At 57.7% G+C, this 17679-nt stretch overlaps 3 protein-coding genes across 3 annotated transcripts; 1 reads left to right on the forward strand and 2 right to left on the reverse strand.

Moving 5' to 3' along the window:
• Positions 1-2751: 2751 nt before the first annotated feature.
• On the reverse strand, positions 2752-4744 carry LOC104347692 (ectoderm-neural cortex protein 1). Its single transcript, XM_009952799.2, has one exon. It carries the CDS (start codon positions 4742-4744, stop codon positions 2975-2977), a length of 1770 nt encoding a protein of 589 aa, XP_009951101.2. The 3' UTR covers positions 2752-2974.
• A 2007-nt stretch (positions 4745-6751) lies between these two features.
• PEX11G (peroxisomal biogenesis factor 11 gamma) lies at positions 6752-8810 on the reverse strand. The gene is made up of 5 exons (XM_086477530.1): positions 8745-8810; positions 8480-8668; positions 8215-8393; positions 7965-8015; positions 6752-7856 (listed from the first exon to the last, which is right to left on the reverse strand). The coding sequence occupies exons 1-5, from the start codon at positions 8808-8810 to the stop codon at positions 7631-7633; spliced, it is 711 nt and encodes a 236-aa protein (XP_086333656.1). The 3' UTR covers positions 6752-7630.
• Positions 8811-8931: 121 nt separating this feature from the next.
• On the forward strand, positions 8932-14565 carry SAXO5 (stabilizer of axonemal microtubules 5). Its single transcript, XM_086477760.1, has 8 exons — positions 8932-9537; positions 9982-10085; positions 10456-10571; positions 10919-11037; positions 11277-11483; positions 13052-13171; positions 14054-14132; positions 14477-14565. Exons 1-8 carry the CDS (start codon positions 8932-8934, stop codon positions 14563-14565), a joined length of 1440 nt encoding a protein of 479 aa, XP_086333886.1.
• Positions 14566-17679: the final 3114 nt, after the last annotated feature.

A 17679-nucleotide genomic window follows, 5' to 3' on the forward strand; every position in this document is an offset into this window, starting at 1 on the left:
ATGAAGGAGCACGAAGCAATGAAATGCAGCCCTGGCTTTGTTGCCAGCCGTGGGGAGCCACTGCGGAGCAGCGAAGCTCGGGTGTGCTTGAAGTGCCAGTTTTCCCTGGGAGGTAGTTAGTTATAAGGATAGTTTGAAATGAGGGAACAATTCACAGACACTTGCAAAGGCTTCAGCAGCGGGGGCCACTGGCTCCCCTGGCTGAAAATGCCGCGAGCGTGGCTCAGATATCACCCCAGCGCCGGGAGCAGGAGGCAGACAGAGCCCCGCGTTGCTAGAAGCAACTTTGTCCCTGGTGCAAAAGGCGGACGTGGCTGGGAGCCAACCTCTATTGCTTGGCAGCGTAAATAAAACAGCTGCTGCTCAAATGGCCGTGAACGAAACCTCCGCTCCTCCGACCCGCTGAGCAAAGCCGGACTTTGTCCAACCCTCAGGAATAGCTGCAGATGGAACAAAGGTGAAGCAGCTCCCTGCTCGCTAACAGGGATGGAGATGCTTCTCGCTGGCTCCTAGTCCCCGGGCTGCAAGCTTGCCTGTCTGCCTGTGCTCCCGCTGCTGCTGCCCGGGGCGCTCCGGACCCGGCCTGCGGGGCCCCGGGGCGCTCCAGACCCGGCCTGCGGGGCAGGCTGTGGGTTCGTCTCCCTGCAGCCTGGTGCACAAGCCTCCCCTTGGGCTCGGCAAGCGCTGGAGCTGTGGCACAGCAAGGGTAAATGGAAAAAAAAAGGCCCAGCCTGGGGCCTGAAAATGGCACCAGAAAACAGGGTGGAAATGAAGTCAAATGAAGTCGGTTTATCTGCTTCAGCTACCACCAGCAGGGCAGCTTGCTTCCTTCCAGTCTTGCCAGTTCTTGCCTACACTAGCAGCTAGGAAGGGTTGTGACATTGATTTATTTAACTCTGAAATTGAATAATGGATCACACCCAAACCATGCTTCTGTGGTGAGACAGTTGGTTGCACCTTCAGTGCCTGTTTCCTCTGACCATGCCGATCCCTGTCTCCTACCTCCCACCCTGAACTGAGCTTTTTTCTTCCCAACCGCTGCCCCCACCAGCGCCCGGAGCACAGAGCCCTTGGGGAGGGAGGTGGCAGTGCTTTCCTCCATTATTGCTGGCAGGGAGGAAAGCCAGCGTTGCAGAGGATGACCCCAGGTAAGGGCAGAGACTAGCTTAATCGTTGGAGTTTTAAACAGATTTGTGTGTCCTTCAAAGCTGGAAGACAGAACGAGACCTGAGCTTTCCTAAGCCCCACGTTACAAAGATGTAGGAAGATCTGAGCCCCTGACGGCTGACAAAGAGCTGGACTCAAGCAGGGAATGCTCTTCGCTATTTTGCTAAACATTATCACAAGTAGGGGCTGGGAAAACTTGCAGCTTAAGCATACAGAGCAGGCACAGGACACTATGGATTTTATTCAGATTTATTGAAGCAGCTCCAGGCTGAGTAATAAACACACACAACTGCTGTATATATATAAAAAAAATAATATAAATGTACAGAACCAGCCCGTGGGCAAAGTACTGTCACGTGTTAAGACATTTCGGGCAACTGCCTATGGTGCTGCCTGCATGCCGAGTCACGGCAGCGCCGGCCAGAGTGGGCTGCCAGTTACTTAGGAGCTTCCTTTGTCCCTTCTAGTAAATCTAGCATAAAATATTCAAGGAAAGAAGTAAAAAACATTCCTCTGGTTCCTGCTCTGAGGTCACACGAGTTAGGAGAAACCTTGGAAACTTTTTGCCGTCTCAAGGGTCAGCACGAGCTGCCAGCCCAAGGAGGTCCCTCCGCGCTTGTCCCCTCCCTGCTCTGAACAAAGGGGATTTTTACAGCAGCGGTTCAAAGCCGAAGCTCAGAGCCCGGCTGCTGCTAACGAGACCCACGCAAGGGCTGGCATCCAGTGCACAGCCCGCGCTCGGCAGGAGGCGCTCCTACCGCCCGTGCCTCCCGTCTGGATCCTTGGTGAAGGGAGACACTGGCAAAACCGGGTGTGAGGCCTGTAGTGCAGAAGGGAATAGGGGGAGCCCAGCGTGCAGCCGACCCAGGAACGCTGCCAGTGTGGCGTGACTGCTGCGTGTTGCCCTCTACATCCAGGAACCTGCTATAGGAATCGCGGGATATTTTATTACTCTAAATGAGTTCACGTGGGTAGTACATCTCTCGCAAGGGGAAAAGAAAAAAAAAAAAAAAACCTGCAGGGATCTGTGCCTCCCTGGCATCTTTTCTGCCAAGAGCCTTTGGAAAGGTTTCATTCCAGTTGCAAAGTTTTAAAAAGTTAATCGCTGTGTAGCAGGAAAGAAACGGCATGAAAGGGACACCAGAGAATAATTAGAAGCGGAGAAGCCCTGTGTTTATATGTAGACAGAGCTTGTCTTACAAATGCAATTACCAACCATTCTGGGACTAAATCCCAGCTATAATCTTGTTCTGGCACCAGCTCACAGCCCTCACGTCCCACAAGACATTTGGGTGCCACTAACAGATTAACCGTGGCACCAGGAGGAGGAGGCTGTGCTAAAAGCAGCAGCCAGTCCCCCATGGCACCGCGCGGTCTGTCCCAGCTCCTGCAGACGGCCTGCCTGTTAACGTAACGAGCGGCTCGGCGAGCTTGCTGTACCAGGGACGACATCCAATCCTCCTCGCAGAAAGCATTCCCCAAAATCTTTGACTAGGCCCAGACTCACTGGAAGCGCCAGGATGCCAGGTTAAGAGTCCTGTTATTTATACTAATCTTCTCCCCGCAGCATTTCAGCACCTCAAGAGCCGTTCTCTCTCCTGCAGCGTTTTAGATCCCAAACTACCAGCCTGGAAGCACGTTTTTGGAGCTGATGCTCGCACAAGGCTGTTCTCTGGGACAACTCCAGTCTGGCTCCACGTGCATCTGCCCCTCAGGGTTTAACCTTTGTGCAGCGCAAAGTCATATAGAGGAACTCTGGGTTGATCCGCAACTATTTTACCTTCCAGGTTCTTCGCCGCACCGTGACTCAGGCAGACAGGTACTTCCAGGTGCTGACGAAGGCGGTGGGGATGAGGGAGTAAGGCACTGTCGTGACGCTGCTCCAAGTGTCGGATGATGGGTCGTAACAGTCCAGCGTTTTGCAGCGCTGAGCCCCGCAGTAGCCCCCCACCACGTACAGTCTGTTACCCGACGTAACAGCGCGGCAGCTGATGCGCTTAGCGGTGACATCCCCAAATTTGGACCACTGGTAGGTGTCACTGTGGAAGCGGTAAGCGGAGCTGGCGGAGAACTCCGTGTCCCCTCCGATGACAATGATGTGGCTGCCCACCACGGCGGCGGCCGTGTACCGCCAGGGCTGGGGGCAGCTGGTGGGCACCGTCCAGCGGTTCTGGCAGGGGTCGAAGCACTGCACCTTGGGCAGCTTCTCCTGGTTGGCGCTGGTGCCACCGAAAACAAACAGCTTCATCTTGGCTCCCACCACGGCGGCGTTGCTTACGCCTTCTCGGAGAGGAGCCACCAAGGACCATTTGTCCAGCTGCGGGTCGTAGTGTTCCACTTGCTTGAGAGAGACGGAGGGAGAGGCCGGGAAGGCACCGCTCACGGCTGTGTGACCCCCCACCACGTACAGACAGTGGTCCAGCTCAGCGGAGCCGTGGCCGAACCGCGCCACCAGCATGGGAGCAGCTTTGGCCCACTCGTCGTGGAGGGTGTCGTAAACCCAGACGTCTTTGGAAGCGCCGTTCTCGGAGCCTTTGCCGCCGGTGATGTACACTTTGCACCCGATGGCGCAGGCACTGCACTCCTTACGAGGGCTTGGGATGTCGGCACGAGGAATGATCTCGCTGGTTTTATGATCCAGCATATAAATCTTGTCGCACATGAAGGTCTGGCCGCCGAGCAGCAGCAGGGCCTGGCTGACCTTGCGGGGTCGGGCACAGCACCCTGTCACAAGGCCGTCGTTTTGCAGGATCTTCATTTTGCACCGTACGGCGTCGGCCACGATCTCCTCCCCCAGCTTGTGGCTGGTCACCAGCTTCTCGCAGGCCACTTGCTTCCGCAGGTAGGACTCGGGCAGAAGGGCCAGGCGGACGGAGCGCAGCAGCTCTGGCAGAACTTCATGGCGTCGGGGCAAATCGTAACGGATCCAACCTATAACAGCTTCGTAGACCAACGTCTCATCCTCTACCTCGAGCTCTTCGCTTGCCACCAGCTCCAGCAGCTTGTCTTTGGGCAGTCGGAGGAAGTCTTCGGTCTTGCAGAGCGAGGTGAAGTTGGCCAACGCCATCCTCCAGGACAGCTCCAGCAGACGCTCGCAGCAGTGGGCATCGGACAGCAGCAGCATGTTCAGGCAATTCCCAGGGTAAAGATTCTTCTCCAGAAAGTCGGCCGAAGCATCCCGAATGTCCTGGAACTGCAACATGTCCCCTGCCTCCAGCAAGGACTCCGCGTTCTCCTCGTTAATCAGCACCCGGGCCGAGTAGGCGTAGTCCAGCAGCAGCTCCAGCACCTCGGGGTGCAGGGAGTCGTGGAAGTTGACCTCAGCATCTCTGCTCTCTTTCAGGCCCCCGCTGAACATAGCGTCGAAGTAGCGGCTGCAGGAGGCCAGGACGGCCCGGTGGCAGTGGAAGGCCCGGTTCCCCGCTCGCAGCACCACGTCGGTGAAGAGGTGCCGTTTGCGGAGCAGGTTGAGGTGGGTGAGGAGGCTGTCGGCGTGGCCCGGTTTGTGGAAAAGGTGGATGTTCATGGAGCCGGAGCTCGAGCGGGATTTCCGATTCTCGTGGCTGCTGACCGACATGGTGGTGAGGCCGCTCTGCGGGGCAAAAACCGGGCCGTCAGCAGGGAAAGCCCGGCAGCGCGCTTACCGGCACCCGGGACCGGCGGGCGTGCAGCTGGGGTGCGCACCGGAGGGCTGCGGTGGAAGCGCGGTGCCGGGCCGGTACGGAGAGCTCGGGGGAGGGAGGGGGGCGTCCCGCAGCGGCGGGGCTCGCCCAGCGCAGACCGAAGCGAGGACACCGGGCGGTCCCGGATCAAACGCCGGTGCAAGACACGGCTCCGCCGGGCCCCGCGTAATCCCGGAGAGGGGAAGGAGGGAGGGAAGGGGCGACGTGCGCTCCCGGTGCCGCCCGCGCCCACCCCGCACCGCCGCGGCCCCGCACCCCGCTCCGCGCTCACCCGCCGCTCTGCGCCGCGCCGCGCCCCGCCGCCGCGTGGCCGCTCCGCCGCCGGCCCCGCCCCGCCCAGCGCTCCGGCACAGCCAATCAGCGCCCGCAGCGCCCTTCGCTCGTTCTTTTGTGAATGGGAGCCGGCGCGCCGCGTGCGCATGCGCGTCGTCCGTCCGTCTCCACATTGCCCCCCCCCCCCCCTTAACCCCTTCCTGCCCGGCGGCGGCGTGTCCGTGGGTCGTTCCCGGTCCTACGCCTCGCCCCGCTGCTCCCCCCCTCGGTCTGGAGCAGCTCTCGCGGGGGAGGAGCACCGCTCCCCCCCGCAGTGAGGCTCAGGCAGCCGAAAAGGGGCCGGTGCAGCCGGCCGGGCGCTCGTAAAGCTCGTGGAGCTTCGCTGATGGCGTCACCGTGCCAAAAAGGGGCCATAAAAGCAGGAGCCGGGGTGCCGAGCTGGAATCAGCAGCTCCGCTGCTCACGGCCTTTAGATCCCGGCTTGCTGACAAAGGGAGGTCACGGCCCGAGCAAACCGGCCCCGCTCAGCAAATGTTGGCCGGGACGGGGAGAAGCTGGAGCCGAGCGGGGCTGAGGGCGGCAGCAGGGCAGGGGAAAACCGGCAAAAACGGCAAAACCCCTCAGGTTTTGGGAGGGTCGGGCCTGCCCGCAAAGGTCTTGTGCTAAAAACCAGCGGGCAGTCGGCAGCGGCCACCAAAGGTGCTTTGTTACACGTCAGTGGGGACCAAAAGAGCTCTACAGAAAAACAGGAATTTCAGAAACCCTGAATTAGCAGATTTTGCTTTATCTTTGCGTGTTTTGGTACGTCCCGCGCTTCACCGGCGGCGATTTAAAATCGCTCGATGAAGAAGCGGACAAAGCAAACGCACTCAGGCCAGCTCAGGGTGTCCTTTCTCTACGTCGAAAGGGCTGGTTTGCTCATTGGGCATCGGAGGTGGGGGAGTTTGGGGGGTTTTACATCCCTGTAGCTGCTCCTTGTCCCGTGGGAAGCGGGAGAGCGTGTTCTGAAGGAATGGTTTAACGAGGTTAATACAAAACGATAGAAACTGGTTCCTTATTAAATTGCAGCAGGAGCCACCGCAGCTTGTGACAGGACGGGGCTGTCCCCGAGCGGCGGGACCTGGGGGCTGCACCGGCTCGGGCACAAGCAGAGAAAAAAAAAAATGAGATAAAGCCTTGAGTTGTACCAAAACCTATAAATCTGACACCAGGTTCTGAGCACAGTCAGGAAGCGTCTTCTGGGTGAAGTTCCAGAGAAACAGCAAGGACGGGGCGAAGGATAAAGAGCATCGAGACCTCGCTCTGCTCTTTGAACACGGGCAGGAGGTCGTGCCCGTGTCCGTGCCAAAAACGACAAAGAACAAGAGGTCAAACCTCCTGGAACTGCGGGGAGCGGGAGCACCGCGCCGACTAAGCAGAATTGTTGTCAAAAGCTGCATTTCCACAGCAGTTAGTCAGGTGCTCTGAATTATTTCGGGAGAAGGAAGGCTGGGACCAGATGGGGAGCTGCAGCTCGGGCAGCACAAAGAGTTTTCTGTCGCCTCGGTGCTGTTGGGAACTTGCTAGAACCCAATCAAGGACATTTGCCCAGTTATCAGAAGGAATCATCACTCAAGGCCACCTTTGAAGCATTCGTCTCGTTTATTATCGGCCCCGCCTAGAAATCGAACTGTAAAACTCATCTTGGCATTGGTCCTTTGAAAGGTGATTAATAAATTTCCTGCTTTTTTTTTTTTTTCCCCTTTAAAAGAAAAAAAAAGAGTCCGTTGGCTGCTGCCAGAGCCTGGTGGAAGAGCTCCTCCACCCGGTGGCATTCCGTAAAGGCACAGCTGGGGGCTCAGCGCTGCTTCTGGTTTAACTGGGAAGCCTCAACTTCCAGTATTTCCCCTTCAGTGAGCAACACGGATGAGAAGGAAGCTCAAGGCACTGCTGGCACTGCTCCTTCTGTCCCCTCTCGCCTCCGAAGGACCGCGGCCGTCACCACCGCTGGCTCCTGGGGGGGAGCAGCCGCGCTGGGCTCCAACAGCGAAAGAGCCGAGGGAGAAACTTCCACGATCCGGGTCAGCCCCTGGTTCGCACGAGGCCCCAAGGGCTGAGCTCCGGCTCGCAGGATCCGGCCCGGAGCAGCTTTGTGTGACGGAACCGCGGCCGTTTCTCCGCCCAGCGCTGACTTTGTGCTCTCTGAAGGGACAGTGAGGACCCGAGGGTTGCCTTTGTCCTCTGGGGCAGAGGGAGGAAGGATGGAAGTGACCTTCCTCCCCCTCTATTTTACCAATCCTAGGAGATTTCTTCATTTTCAGAGGATTTGCCTGAAAGATTTCTCTGATGAAGGGTAATAAAAAATTGTTAACCGTGAACAATCCTCTCTGTAACAGACATCTTGACCCCAGTCCCAATTACGGGACGTGTGAAATTACAACCATCGACACCCAAGACAGTTAAAACACACCTTGCCTCACCAAAGTGTTCTGACTGTAAAAACTGGACCCCTGAAGCTTAATTATGGCTTATACAGCTTCAGAATTTCCTCCTCTAGATGCCTGGTAGATACCAATCAGGGAAGATATGGTCCCCAGGAGACCTACTAACCATGGAGGAAAGCATCCAGCCCAAAGAAACCCCGGAGGCAGCCAGTGGATTGCGTTGGAGAGATCTGCCACGTCTGTCAGGATGCTCAAAACTTCAGCCTTCACTTGAGCTTTCGTTTTCTTTCGACTCAGAGGCGAAGATGTGCTGTTGGAAGCAAAAGTAACGTTAGTGATAGCCCGTAATGTAACAACAATGAGCGACAGCTCACAAACGAGAACAGATATATCTGGATTAAGCCAGCTGAAATCATACCCCTTGTGCTGCCTCAACTTTTGCCTCAACTGGAACAGGATTCTCAGGGATCTGAAAACCAGACAGCAGAGTTATTTCTCCACTAGCATCAAAGGGGAGGGTCTTTTTCACTAGTGTTAACTGCATCGGTGAGGAAGAGCCCCCTCCTGCAGCCGAGAGGGTCCTTCACTCAGCCTGATTAGAGGGAACACGGTTCAGCCCCTGCCCGGCTCCTTCCCACCGCAGAGGGCGGCAGCCCAGCCAGCCTTACCGCAGGATGCCCAGGAGCAGGGCCAAGGCCCAGAGCGCCGTGCTCAGCGTCCACCACTTCTGAGAGCCGACGCGGACGATGCCGGCGTCAGCCGCCCACGCGACGTGCTCGCAGGGGTAGTAGAGCTGGTTGGCCAAGTTGCAGAGCACCGACAGCCCCCGCACCAGGCCGTCCTCGTCCTGCGGGGAGCACGGGGGACACGCCTTGGCACCCGCGGCCTGGCCGGGGAGGCCGTCAGTGCACCCCGTGCCCCGCGCTCGCTCACCTTGGGGCCCAGCCCGTAGCTGCAGCTGTAGCTGAGCGCGGCCAAGTCGTCGAAGAGGCGCAGGATCGTGCGGCAGGCGCTCAGCTGGGCCGACACGGCCAGGAGGCTCCCGGGCAGGCCGGAGGGGGGGGCCTGCGGCCCGGCCAGCGCCCCGCCCGCCAGCTGACAGCCATAGCAGAGCGCACGGACCTGCGGAGGCGCAGCCCGGTGAGAGCCCGGCCGTACCGGCAGGACAGGGCCCCGCCGGGCCGCTCCCGCCACTCACCACCCGGTCGCGGCCGCGGTAGGTCTCTAACGCGGCGACCAGGCCGCTGAACGCGCCCGCCGCCATAGCAACGCTTCCGGGAATGTGACGTCACGGCGCGGGGTTCGCCGGGAAGGTGGCGGAGCCGTCACCATGGCGACGCGGCCTAGCGGGTGCCGAAGCCTGACCGCGGCCTTGTGTCTCCTCGATGGAGGTGCCGCTGATCCCAGCGCCCCTCACGGGGATTCCCTTCCTGAAGGCGTCCCACGTTCGGTTGGGGGCTGAGCGCTGGGCGCCGGGAAGCGCCTGGCAGCCATTTTCTCACACCCAGTTCCCCCCTTTCTCGGGGGTTTACAGGCCGGCGCCAGCCCCGCCACCCCGCAGCGGGGGGGTGCTGGGCCCGGCTCGGCATGACGGCGGGGAAACCTGCTCGGAAACTCGCCTGGCGTTCCCAGAGAGGCCCCTGCAGCCGGTGACCCCGTTTGTTCGCCCAGAGTCGCATGTCCGCATGCACACAGACCCCCGCATCCACGTCCTCTCCTCAGCGACGAGGGAGAGCTTCCCCTGTCCCCACACCCCTCTTCAGAGACCCCCCCTGCCCACGGACAAGAAATGGAAGGATGATATTCCCTGTGGAGACAGAGAGAAAATAAGGCTCCCTCCATCCCTCTACGCCTTCTCGTACCCAGCACGTGAGATCCAGCCCGCTGCCAGGCCATGGCAGTCGCGCAGGGGTGAGCTGTTTTACAGACTGCGCTGTCCCCACCAGACCTTCCCTGCAGGCCTTGGTGCCACACGGGCTTCGTGGGCACCGGTGGGTTTGGTGGCTTCGCTCTGAGTCACACTGCGAGCACTGGAAGCTGTTAGAGCTATTTGGATCTTTTGCTTTCCCTTTTTATAGCTGAGTAAATCAACCTGGTGCTCATAAAGCAGGTTAATAGCACTAACTAGAGCCACTCGCCAGCCAGGCTTTTGCGTAGAAACACTTGCTGTGTCCTCGGTGGCTGCGGATTTCACACCAGAGCTGCGTCGCTTCTGATGCACCGCATCCACGTTCTGCGGTGCTGCGGCTCACCTCGCTGCAATCCTCTGTCAATTGCTTTGCCGCTTCGTACGAAGCGGATTCAGGAGGATGAAAATGCTAAAAGAGCAGCTGCCTCGAGATTGCAGCTCCAATATCGTTAATGTTTCCTTCCAGGGGCAAACAGAGCGTTTTTAGAAATAACACCGTTCGTTTTCCCTTCTGGCTCTTTGGCAGGATGGAGCCCCGCTGTGGAAGGGGATGGACAGCCCTGTTACCACACTTCTTACCAAGCACAGTTTAAGGGTGAATGGAGTCTGCCTGCAAAGCCAAGCGAAAAGGTAACAGCAGGATTTGGGGAGGACCAAGACTCGGTTAAAGGGCAGCACGTTCCCCTGTTGAATTCTGTCCTGAAAGGGGTGGGATCTGTGCGAGTGCAAACCGGATGGATGGGAAGACCGAGAGGGGAAACAAAGGGGTTGTGCTTTAAGTGGCTGTTCCATAGCTCTCTTGGCTTCCCTTCAGCACACGTCTTCTATTAAATTTGGGGATCCCAGAAGCGGTGGATCTGTGAGCGAGCAGAAACACACCTACAGAGCCCCAGACAAGAGGACACACAGGTATCAGCAGGAGAACCCAACAGGCATCCCCAGGAACTGCTCTTTCTGATGAACATTGCTAGTTAAGCAGCTTGTATCTGATATCTTGCAGAGTCTATGACAAGGCATGTGCTGCCTCCCAGATCCGCCGCACGAACCTGCAGCTGGGGGATGGTCTCACCAGATTCTCCACCTCGACGTCAGAGCTCTTCCCAGTCCACAGTCTAGGTAGGGTAGGTCTGTGACACAGAGGCAACGTGTACAGACCACTGCTGGGGTTTATAACGAGCTGAGCAGTAGTTTTAGCACTTGGTTTCAGTGATGTAATGATAAATGAAGATATACTACATTCCTATAATGTGGATATAATTTTATATTTTTAATGTTTTCTAGTTTTTGCTTACTCAGCACCAGTGGCATCACTGTGAGGCTCTGTTTCATCCTCACCCCACTTCCCTGGCAGGTTAAATAGCTGTGTTCATTCCTGTGCTCTGTTGCACGGGGAGAAGCTGCCGTAGCTGTGAATCGTTCAGAGACCAGGCTGCCCTGACGTCCTTCACTCTTGCTTTTGCCAGAGCCTGTGACTCTTATCCGTCCAGACAAATACACCTCATCCATCCCCAGAGGTGACGAAGACCCTGAGAGAAATCAAGCATTGGCAAGAACTACTACTACACAGCTCTCCTACCCCGAGGTCTGTTCCCAGCTTTGCTCTGCGGGTGTTGCTCGGGTGGAGACTCTCTTTTTTTTTCCTACTCTGGCACCTAAAGCTGATGCCGTTGGCCCTTCTGCCCACTCTGGGCTGCGCAGGGTGTAGCGTGCAGCAGGGTGTAACGTGCAGCAGGGTGTAACGCGCAGCAGGGTGTAACGCGCAGCAGGGTGCCTTTCCCCGCCGCAGCCTGTTGCTGTTAAAGCAGCTCTTGTGTTCTCCAGACTGACAGGTGGAACCTCGCACCGAAGCCCGACTTGCTCCTTCGGGAACATCGAAGCAACGTCTGCCTGGGCGACGAGTGTTCGGGCTCCTGTTTCTTCAGCACAACGCAGCAGTCGGACTACCAGCCGCCCTGCCGGAGCCAGAGGGTGATGGCAGACGGCAAGAGCCACCGTCAGAGCCACATCCTCTTCAACTACCACGGTAAGGTCACGTTGCTCAGGCTGTCGTGGTGCTGGGGGAAGCCTGCTGGGGTTCTCCCGGCTCAGCGCAAGGGGCAGCGAGGCCCGGTGCTCTGGGAAGGGAGGCAGCCCAGGCTTCTCAGGTTGGAGGTGGCAGGAAGGCACCGGTGCAGCAGCCTGTCTTGAGTAAAATGAGACTGTTGCCCCAAAACCGGGCAGGACAGCCTTGTGCAGCCTCCTGCCTGCTGCTGGTGGTTCTCACAGCGGCTCCTGATCTCAGGCACTTTCACTGCCCCAAGTGACATCTCGCTTACCAGCCCCTTTGGGGCCTGTGCCAGCCGCAGGCGTTCACTCCCATCGTACAGCAACGTTCAGCGTGACGTGAATGATGGCTGGGACATGACCCAGGGGCTTGATCTTTCTCCTTTGCTACATGTGTTTTTAGGAGTTGTTTTGCATTTGTATTTGGGAGGAAGGAGAGGATTTTGATCAAAAGCTGTGCTGATGCGACCTCAGGAAGGGATGTGATTAGAGCTGGTCATGGAAGGCATTAAGAAAATCCTCCTCTGACGTTGCCTCCTGTTTCTGATGGCCAGTGCTCTGCAGCTGAGGGAGAGGTCCCTTCATGCCATGCCTCTGGTTTTGAGCCATTTGTTTTGCTAAATGTGGAACAGATCACAGTTGAATGGATTTTTTTTTCCCTTGGCCCCAGGCTTCTGGAGCAGCTCCATAACTAGCATATGGAGTGATATTCCTGTAACCACCATGTGAATTTCTTCATTTACCTCCTCACCCTGAGAATTGTTTCTGTCTGGGCAAAGGTTTTCAGCAAAGTGCCGACAGCAAAGCCTGTCTTTTCCTCTCGTTAATGGAAGCGCACGCGGAACTGTGACTGCAAGTCAAGCTGCGACGCTTTTCTGATGTCGCCTCCTAATTTACTGCCTTGAATTCACTTTTTATTTCAATTCCATCTGGCAGCCGGTGAAAGTTCTGTCACAACCACGCAGGCCATGCTGATCCCACACAGACAGCAGAAACAATGACTTTCCGAAGATGTGCTACAGCAGGTAGAGCCTTAAGAAGCTTGGATTTACCACAGGGCAGCTTGGGGAAGCGGGATGATACCCAGGGAAGCTGTAGCCTCCCCGTTAACATCACCAGGTTTGGTGCGTGCTCTTGAGCGACGTGAGATGGGGCAGCCGTGCTTCAAGTCCCGTCTGCCTCCAGTCTCGAGGAAATGCTCTGTGGGGAGCAGAGTTGTAGCCGAGAAAAATCTTCGAAGAGGGGAGGAAGGACCAGCAACCGAATCCTGAAGCCAAGGAACGTTGGAGGGAGGGGGGAAGGTGATTTTGTCCCTCACAGAGGATCAGAGGTGGAGAACTGGCATGGCTAGAGGGGTCCAACCAGGGCAAACGTCTCCTTGCACCACCAGCAGAGAAGACTGTGCATCTGCCAGAGAGAGAGGACGCAGGCGGGCACAGACCGCAGCGGCTCAGCGGGGGTGACCCTTCAGGTAGCAACACGGGGCTCAGATGTAGGCGCTGCGTCTTCCCCAGCCCCGTCCCCGTGTGCCGAAAGCTTTTCTCTCTCCTCAGATCAAATGCTCCCACCTGGGGCTACCCTGGAGGGCGCAGGACCTCTTCAGGGCTGAGCAGAAAGATGAGTTCATGCCCAAGTCCGGAGGCCCAGCAGAAATCCAAAAGGCAAACTCCCAAGTGAGCTGCGTCCCCCTGGGGACCCTGAAAGGATACTGTCCCCGGAGGAAGGTGCTCTTCACACCATGATGTTCTCCCTTCTTCAGTGACTGCCCAGAACTTGCTGCACTGTGGACTGCCTACACATGGTGTAACCTCTTAGCCATCCTGGTGCCCTGCTCTTGGCCCATCTGTGCGTTACTACAGGGAACATTTGTTTCTCAAATTGCGCGAGGACACGAGAAGGTGGTGTGACAGCAAGAATAAACACTGGGAGATTAGCCCAAAGACGTGGGTGAGACATCTCTCTGGATTGCAAGACCCACCGAGCGCCTCTGGGCAGGCGCTGGGGCAGGAGGAAGCAGGTGGGGTAGGGGGAAGCTCAGAGAAAGGGCAGGAGATCAGAAGCAAAGTGGGAGGCACTGTCAGGGCTGTGTGTGGGCTGGAATATTCCCTTATTATCTGTTTGGATTTTGGTGTCAAGGCCTGAAACCAAAGGTCAGTGAACAGTAGGGCAGAGAGGCAGCTCTCCCCAGCTTGTGATGAGTGGGCTGTTTTCCTAGAGGGGAGCCGTGTATTTTTGTCGAGTTGATAACTCACGTGGGTTTCCTGAATGCTGAGCTTGCACTAACCCTGGGATACAGGTATTTGGAAGAGGGATCAGTGGGGGCCGGTCAGCCCCCTGCCTTGGGGCGCCGAGCGAGCGGGGTCAGCTGCCGCCTTGGCACACCTGCCTCTTCACAAGCTCTTCTCCACCTTTTGATGCAGATGCCTGGGTTCGCACGCGCTGGGAACCAGCACCAAAGCATTTGGGCACCAGTTACTAAACCATTTCCAGTCGCTGCACTTTGTGCCCACCAGCCCCCGTGCTTTCCCCTTGGGATTTGACTCTGTGTCGCTCAGGAAAGGGACAATCTTTGCTCCACACGCCCTTCAAAGAAGCCGCAGACTCAGGTCTTGCAGATGCATCCAGGCACCTCACGTCAGTATCTCACGCCACTACGTTGCCAGCACCTCGATTTAAACACCTAAATTTCATCATTTGGGACTTGCATCTGCTGCCAGTCTGCCCCATTACTTTTATGTGACCCGGAGGTGGCATTGCCACCTGTGCTACCGCAGAAACAGCCGCGGTTCACTGGCGATAAGTGGTGAACATCACCCTTCTGGTGGAACCAGCTGGCTGGGGAGCTGTTGCTGGGAGGACCTGGTGGTTATTCACTTTCTTGTTCACGTGGATTTTGATGTGACTTCAAACACAGAAAGTCCAACTGGCTTTGGGGGTGAGGGTCTCTGCTTTCTAAACGGCTCTCCCACCCCTTCCAGCAATGCCCCAGGAATGCCTGAACCGGGAAGGCCGATTCTGTGATTCCCCCAGCTACGTGAAATCGGCCAGCACGCTTGGTGGTGCGTGACACCCCTCCCTGCCGACGGAGCCACCAGCACGTACCAGTTGCACGCCGACAGTGTCTGTGACTCAGAGATAAGATGAAGTCATGTTATTTCTCGATCGGTTTAAAAACACGTCACTCGTCTCCGCGGCCCCATCCTTGGCGCAGCGTTGGCCTCACGCGCATGAGGTCAACACGAAAGCCTCGCTGCAAAACAAGTTTCAGTCCAACCCTGGGGAAGATTCGGTCCGCAGGGCTGGGCCCCTTCAGGGCAGGGATAAATTAGGGGATCTCGGTGTAGCCTTTGCTTTTTCCTCCCCTCCCTGGAGGGTGCGCAACTGCCTGCCCCGCTCGCCTCAGCCCGGGCAGGGCCCAGCCTCCCGGAGCTGCCGGCTAAACCGGGCCAGCCGCGATGCAGCCCCTGGGGTGCGTGCGGAGCTTGGCGGTGGAGCTGGAGGACGGGCGAGCGTGGGGCGCATACGGCAGCGGGGAGCTGCTGCACGGGCGGGTGCAGCTGGAGCTGCGGGCCCCGCTGCGGCTGCGGGCGCTGGAGGTGTGCGCTCGCGGGCGCGCCACCACGCACTGGCTGGAGAGCCACAGCGTGGGATTCAACACCATCTACCGTGACTACACAGCCTACCAGACCTTCCTGCACCGCCGCTGCCAGCTCGTCCCCGGTAAGGCTGGGGCGTGGGGGGTGGGTCTTTGCTCCAGGGCGTTGGGTTGGGACACCCCCCCCCCCCCTTTGGGCTGCAGGCGGCCTTCTGCCCTGGTGGGCGCTCGCCAGCCCAAGCGGGGTTGTCCCTCTTGGACACCCTCTTCTCACCTTCGCCGAGGGTTTCTGTGCTGCCGGTTTCTAGGAGGCTGCCTGCAAACTCGGGGCTGTTGAGCACGAAAGAGTTGTGGCTTTTGTTCTGTTTGCACAGGGAAGTGCAAATAGAAGTGTCTGTTCGCAAGTGTGGAAAGAGCACTTAGTAGTTCAGTAAATATTTGTTCTCGGTTTCCTGATGCTGGGACCGCATGCCCAGCTGGCACGTTGCTTAGAGGTACTGCAAGAGGACAAGCCACTTGAATTCTTTGTGTGGTTGGGGTGAAATGACCCAGAGCTGAGGGATATGGGGCATCTCAGCCGTCCGTCCGCTCATTAACTCTGTCTTTTCTTATGGAAGTGCATGTGTTCTGTACTCCCCTCCAACGACAGCGTTACAGTCATGGCTCTGTGGCTTTTTTCTCCCCCTTTCCCCGCTTCTGATGGCCTTGTTATTACTGCCTGGGACACAGGGCTACGTGCCACCCAGCCTCGGAGAGGGCCGTAGGACTTCGCTTACGCTGAGGGCGTTTAACTGTGTCAGTGGCCAAGTGCCACCCAGAAAGTGGTGCCAGCCCTAGCTGGGAAACATAGAGGTTGCAGGAGGAAACGGGAGGGATGGAACTAGGATGTGAGCTGCCTTCCCGGTGCTGTTCTTGTCTCCAGACTGCACTGGGGGGCTCATTCTCCGTTTCTGGATGACTGACTGTACTTTGCCATCTGCTCCAAACACCCGCATTACTCTGGAGCTCCGGTCTTTTGGCAGTGCTGCGCCTAAGGGTGGCCCTTTTGCAGCTACAACCGTGCTGAGCGTCACGCTTACAGCTGAGGACAGGGGAGAACCCTCGAGCAGAGAAGGTCCTGAGCGCTTGGTCACTTGGACAGTGTCCACATTAGCTGTAAGGTGACAGGGTTGGGGTTTATTCCCCATTAACTCTGCAGCGAAGGTCTGTAGGGAAGCCACGAGCTGCTGCGAGCGTGTTTGGATTTTGCTGCAGGGACTGTGTATGATAGAAGCTCCTGGAGCCATCTGGAGAAGGGCGCCTGGCCAGGGGCTGGAGGAGTTGCACGAGCTGCTCGGCCTCGCCAGCACCCTGCACTCCCGTAGCTTGCAGCTGATGGTTTCTGGCCCTCGCCTCCCGCACGAGGAGAGCTGAACTGGGCTCCTTGGGGAGCAGAGAGCCTCGCCAGAACTTGTGGGCTGGGATTTTATTGTCTCTCCGTACGCGGATTCCTCTTCGGCTTTGTGAGAGGGACACGGGCGCGTGATCACAGGAGCGTTTTAAGGGAGCGAAGGCCGTGGGCTGCGGCGAAGTGCTGTTCCGCAGCCAAAATCGCTTCCTTCGGATCCCGCTGGGTCCTGTTCTGGCCCGCTGTCCCCAACGGCAGCGTGAAGACCTTCCCGATGTCAGCTGGCGAGAAGCTGCTGAAAACGTGCCATCCTCTGAAGGTCCCTGTGACTGTGACTGCTCCCTTCTTGCTGCTCCTCGGTGAGATCAACCGTGTCTGCGTGGTTGTTTAAAAAATGCAGGTTTTGTCATGGTAACAAGGCAGTGCAGAGGAGGGAAGCTAGGCAGAGATAAGAGCCCTCCCTTCTGCTCTCCCCTGAGCCCGTGAGTTTATCTGCAGTTTCCTGGCAGGGTGGTGAGTGCTGGCACCCGGGTGCTGCTCTGTGAGACAAGAAAAAGGGTGGAAGAAGGATGTTCAGACTGGTGGCAGTGCCTTTAAATGTGTATTGTGTAATCATCTTAGGGAGCAGGAAAAGAGGAGAATATGGGGGATTAATGGGCAAAGGCAAGGCAAGGGAGGCCCTGGACTCTTCTGCATGAGGTGATGTGAGAGAGCCCTAGGAAACATAAATGCTTTTTGTGCAGATCCCTCCTTTCCGAGGGTCCCTCAGCACTTCCCAGGGGTGTCAGTCCTGCCCCGGTGAGAGGCAAACATCTGGAAGCTGTTTTATGTTCATGGAAACATCCAGGAGAGTTACGGCACACGGGCTAGGAGCACGTCGGGGCTCTCGTTCCGTTGTGGGGTGGCCCTCGATCAGCACCTCAGTCCTCGTACACACGCAACGCTCGCAGGTCTGGCAGGGACGGAGCTCGTTCCTCAAGCCGGGAGCGCGCGCGCTTGTGCAAGGCTCCGCGTCGTCCCGCCTTGTCCCCATGCTGGGTCAGGGTAGAGCTGCTGATGCGCCTTTTGGCCTGCTGCGTTCCCCTCTCTCTGGCTTTCCAGGGACCCATGGGTGGCTTCAGGGTCCGTGGGGAGAAGCCCCCAGGTCCCTGAGCAGCAGGTCAGGGGAGGAGAAGCCCCTTCTGAGCCGGGCAGGGTGT

Source organism: Leptosomus discolor, chromosome 24 (genome assembly GCF_034619465.1).
Source record: "Leptosomus discolor isolate bLepDis1 chromosome 24, bLepDis1.hap2, whole genome shotgun sequence".
In the NCBI taxonomy this organism is placed as follows: domain Eukaryota; kingdom Metazoa; phylum Chordata; class Aves; order Leptosomiformes; family Leptosomidae; genus Leptosomus; species Leptosomus discolor.

What these genes read in the sequence shown, in the direction of transcription:
- LOC104347692 (XM_009952799.2), bottom strand. Translation starts at nt 4,744, where the DNA reads ATGTCGGTCAGCAGCCACGAGAATCGGAAATCCCGCTCGAGCTCCGGC.
- PEX11G (XM_086477530.1), bottom strand. Translation starts at nt 8,810, where the DNA reads ATGGCGGCGGGCGCGTTCAGCGGCCTGGTCGCCGCGTTAGAGACCTAC. An exon ending in GCTACGGGCTGGGCCCCAAG is followed by an intron (nt 8,394 to 8,479) that starts GTGAGCGAGCGC and finishes TGCTCCCCGCAG; the next exon opens with GACGAGGACGGCCTGGTGCG. An exon ending in AAGTTGAGGCAGCACAAGGG is followed by an intron (nt 7,857 to 7,964) that starts GTATGATTTCAG and finishes TGCTTCCAACAG; the next exon opens with CACATCTTCGCCTCTGAGTC.
- SAXO5 (XM_086477760.1), top strand. Translation starts at nt 8,932, where the DNA reads ATGGAGGTGCCGCTGATCCCAGCGCCCCTCACGGGGATTCCCTTCCTG. An exon ending in CTGCAAAGCCAAGCGAAAAG is followed by an intron (nt 10,086 to 10,455) that starts GTAACAGCAGGA and finishes GATATCTTGCAG; the next exon opens with AGTCTATGACAAGGCATGTG. An exon ending in TCCAAAAGGCAAACTCCCAA is followed by an intron (nt 13,172 to 14,053) that starts GTGAGCTGCGTC and finishes TGTGTCGCTCAG; the next exon opens with GAAAGGGACAATCTTTGCTC.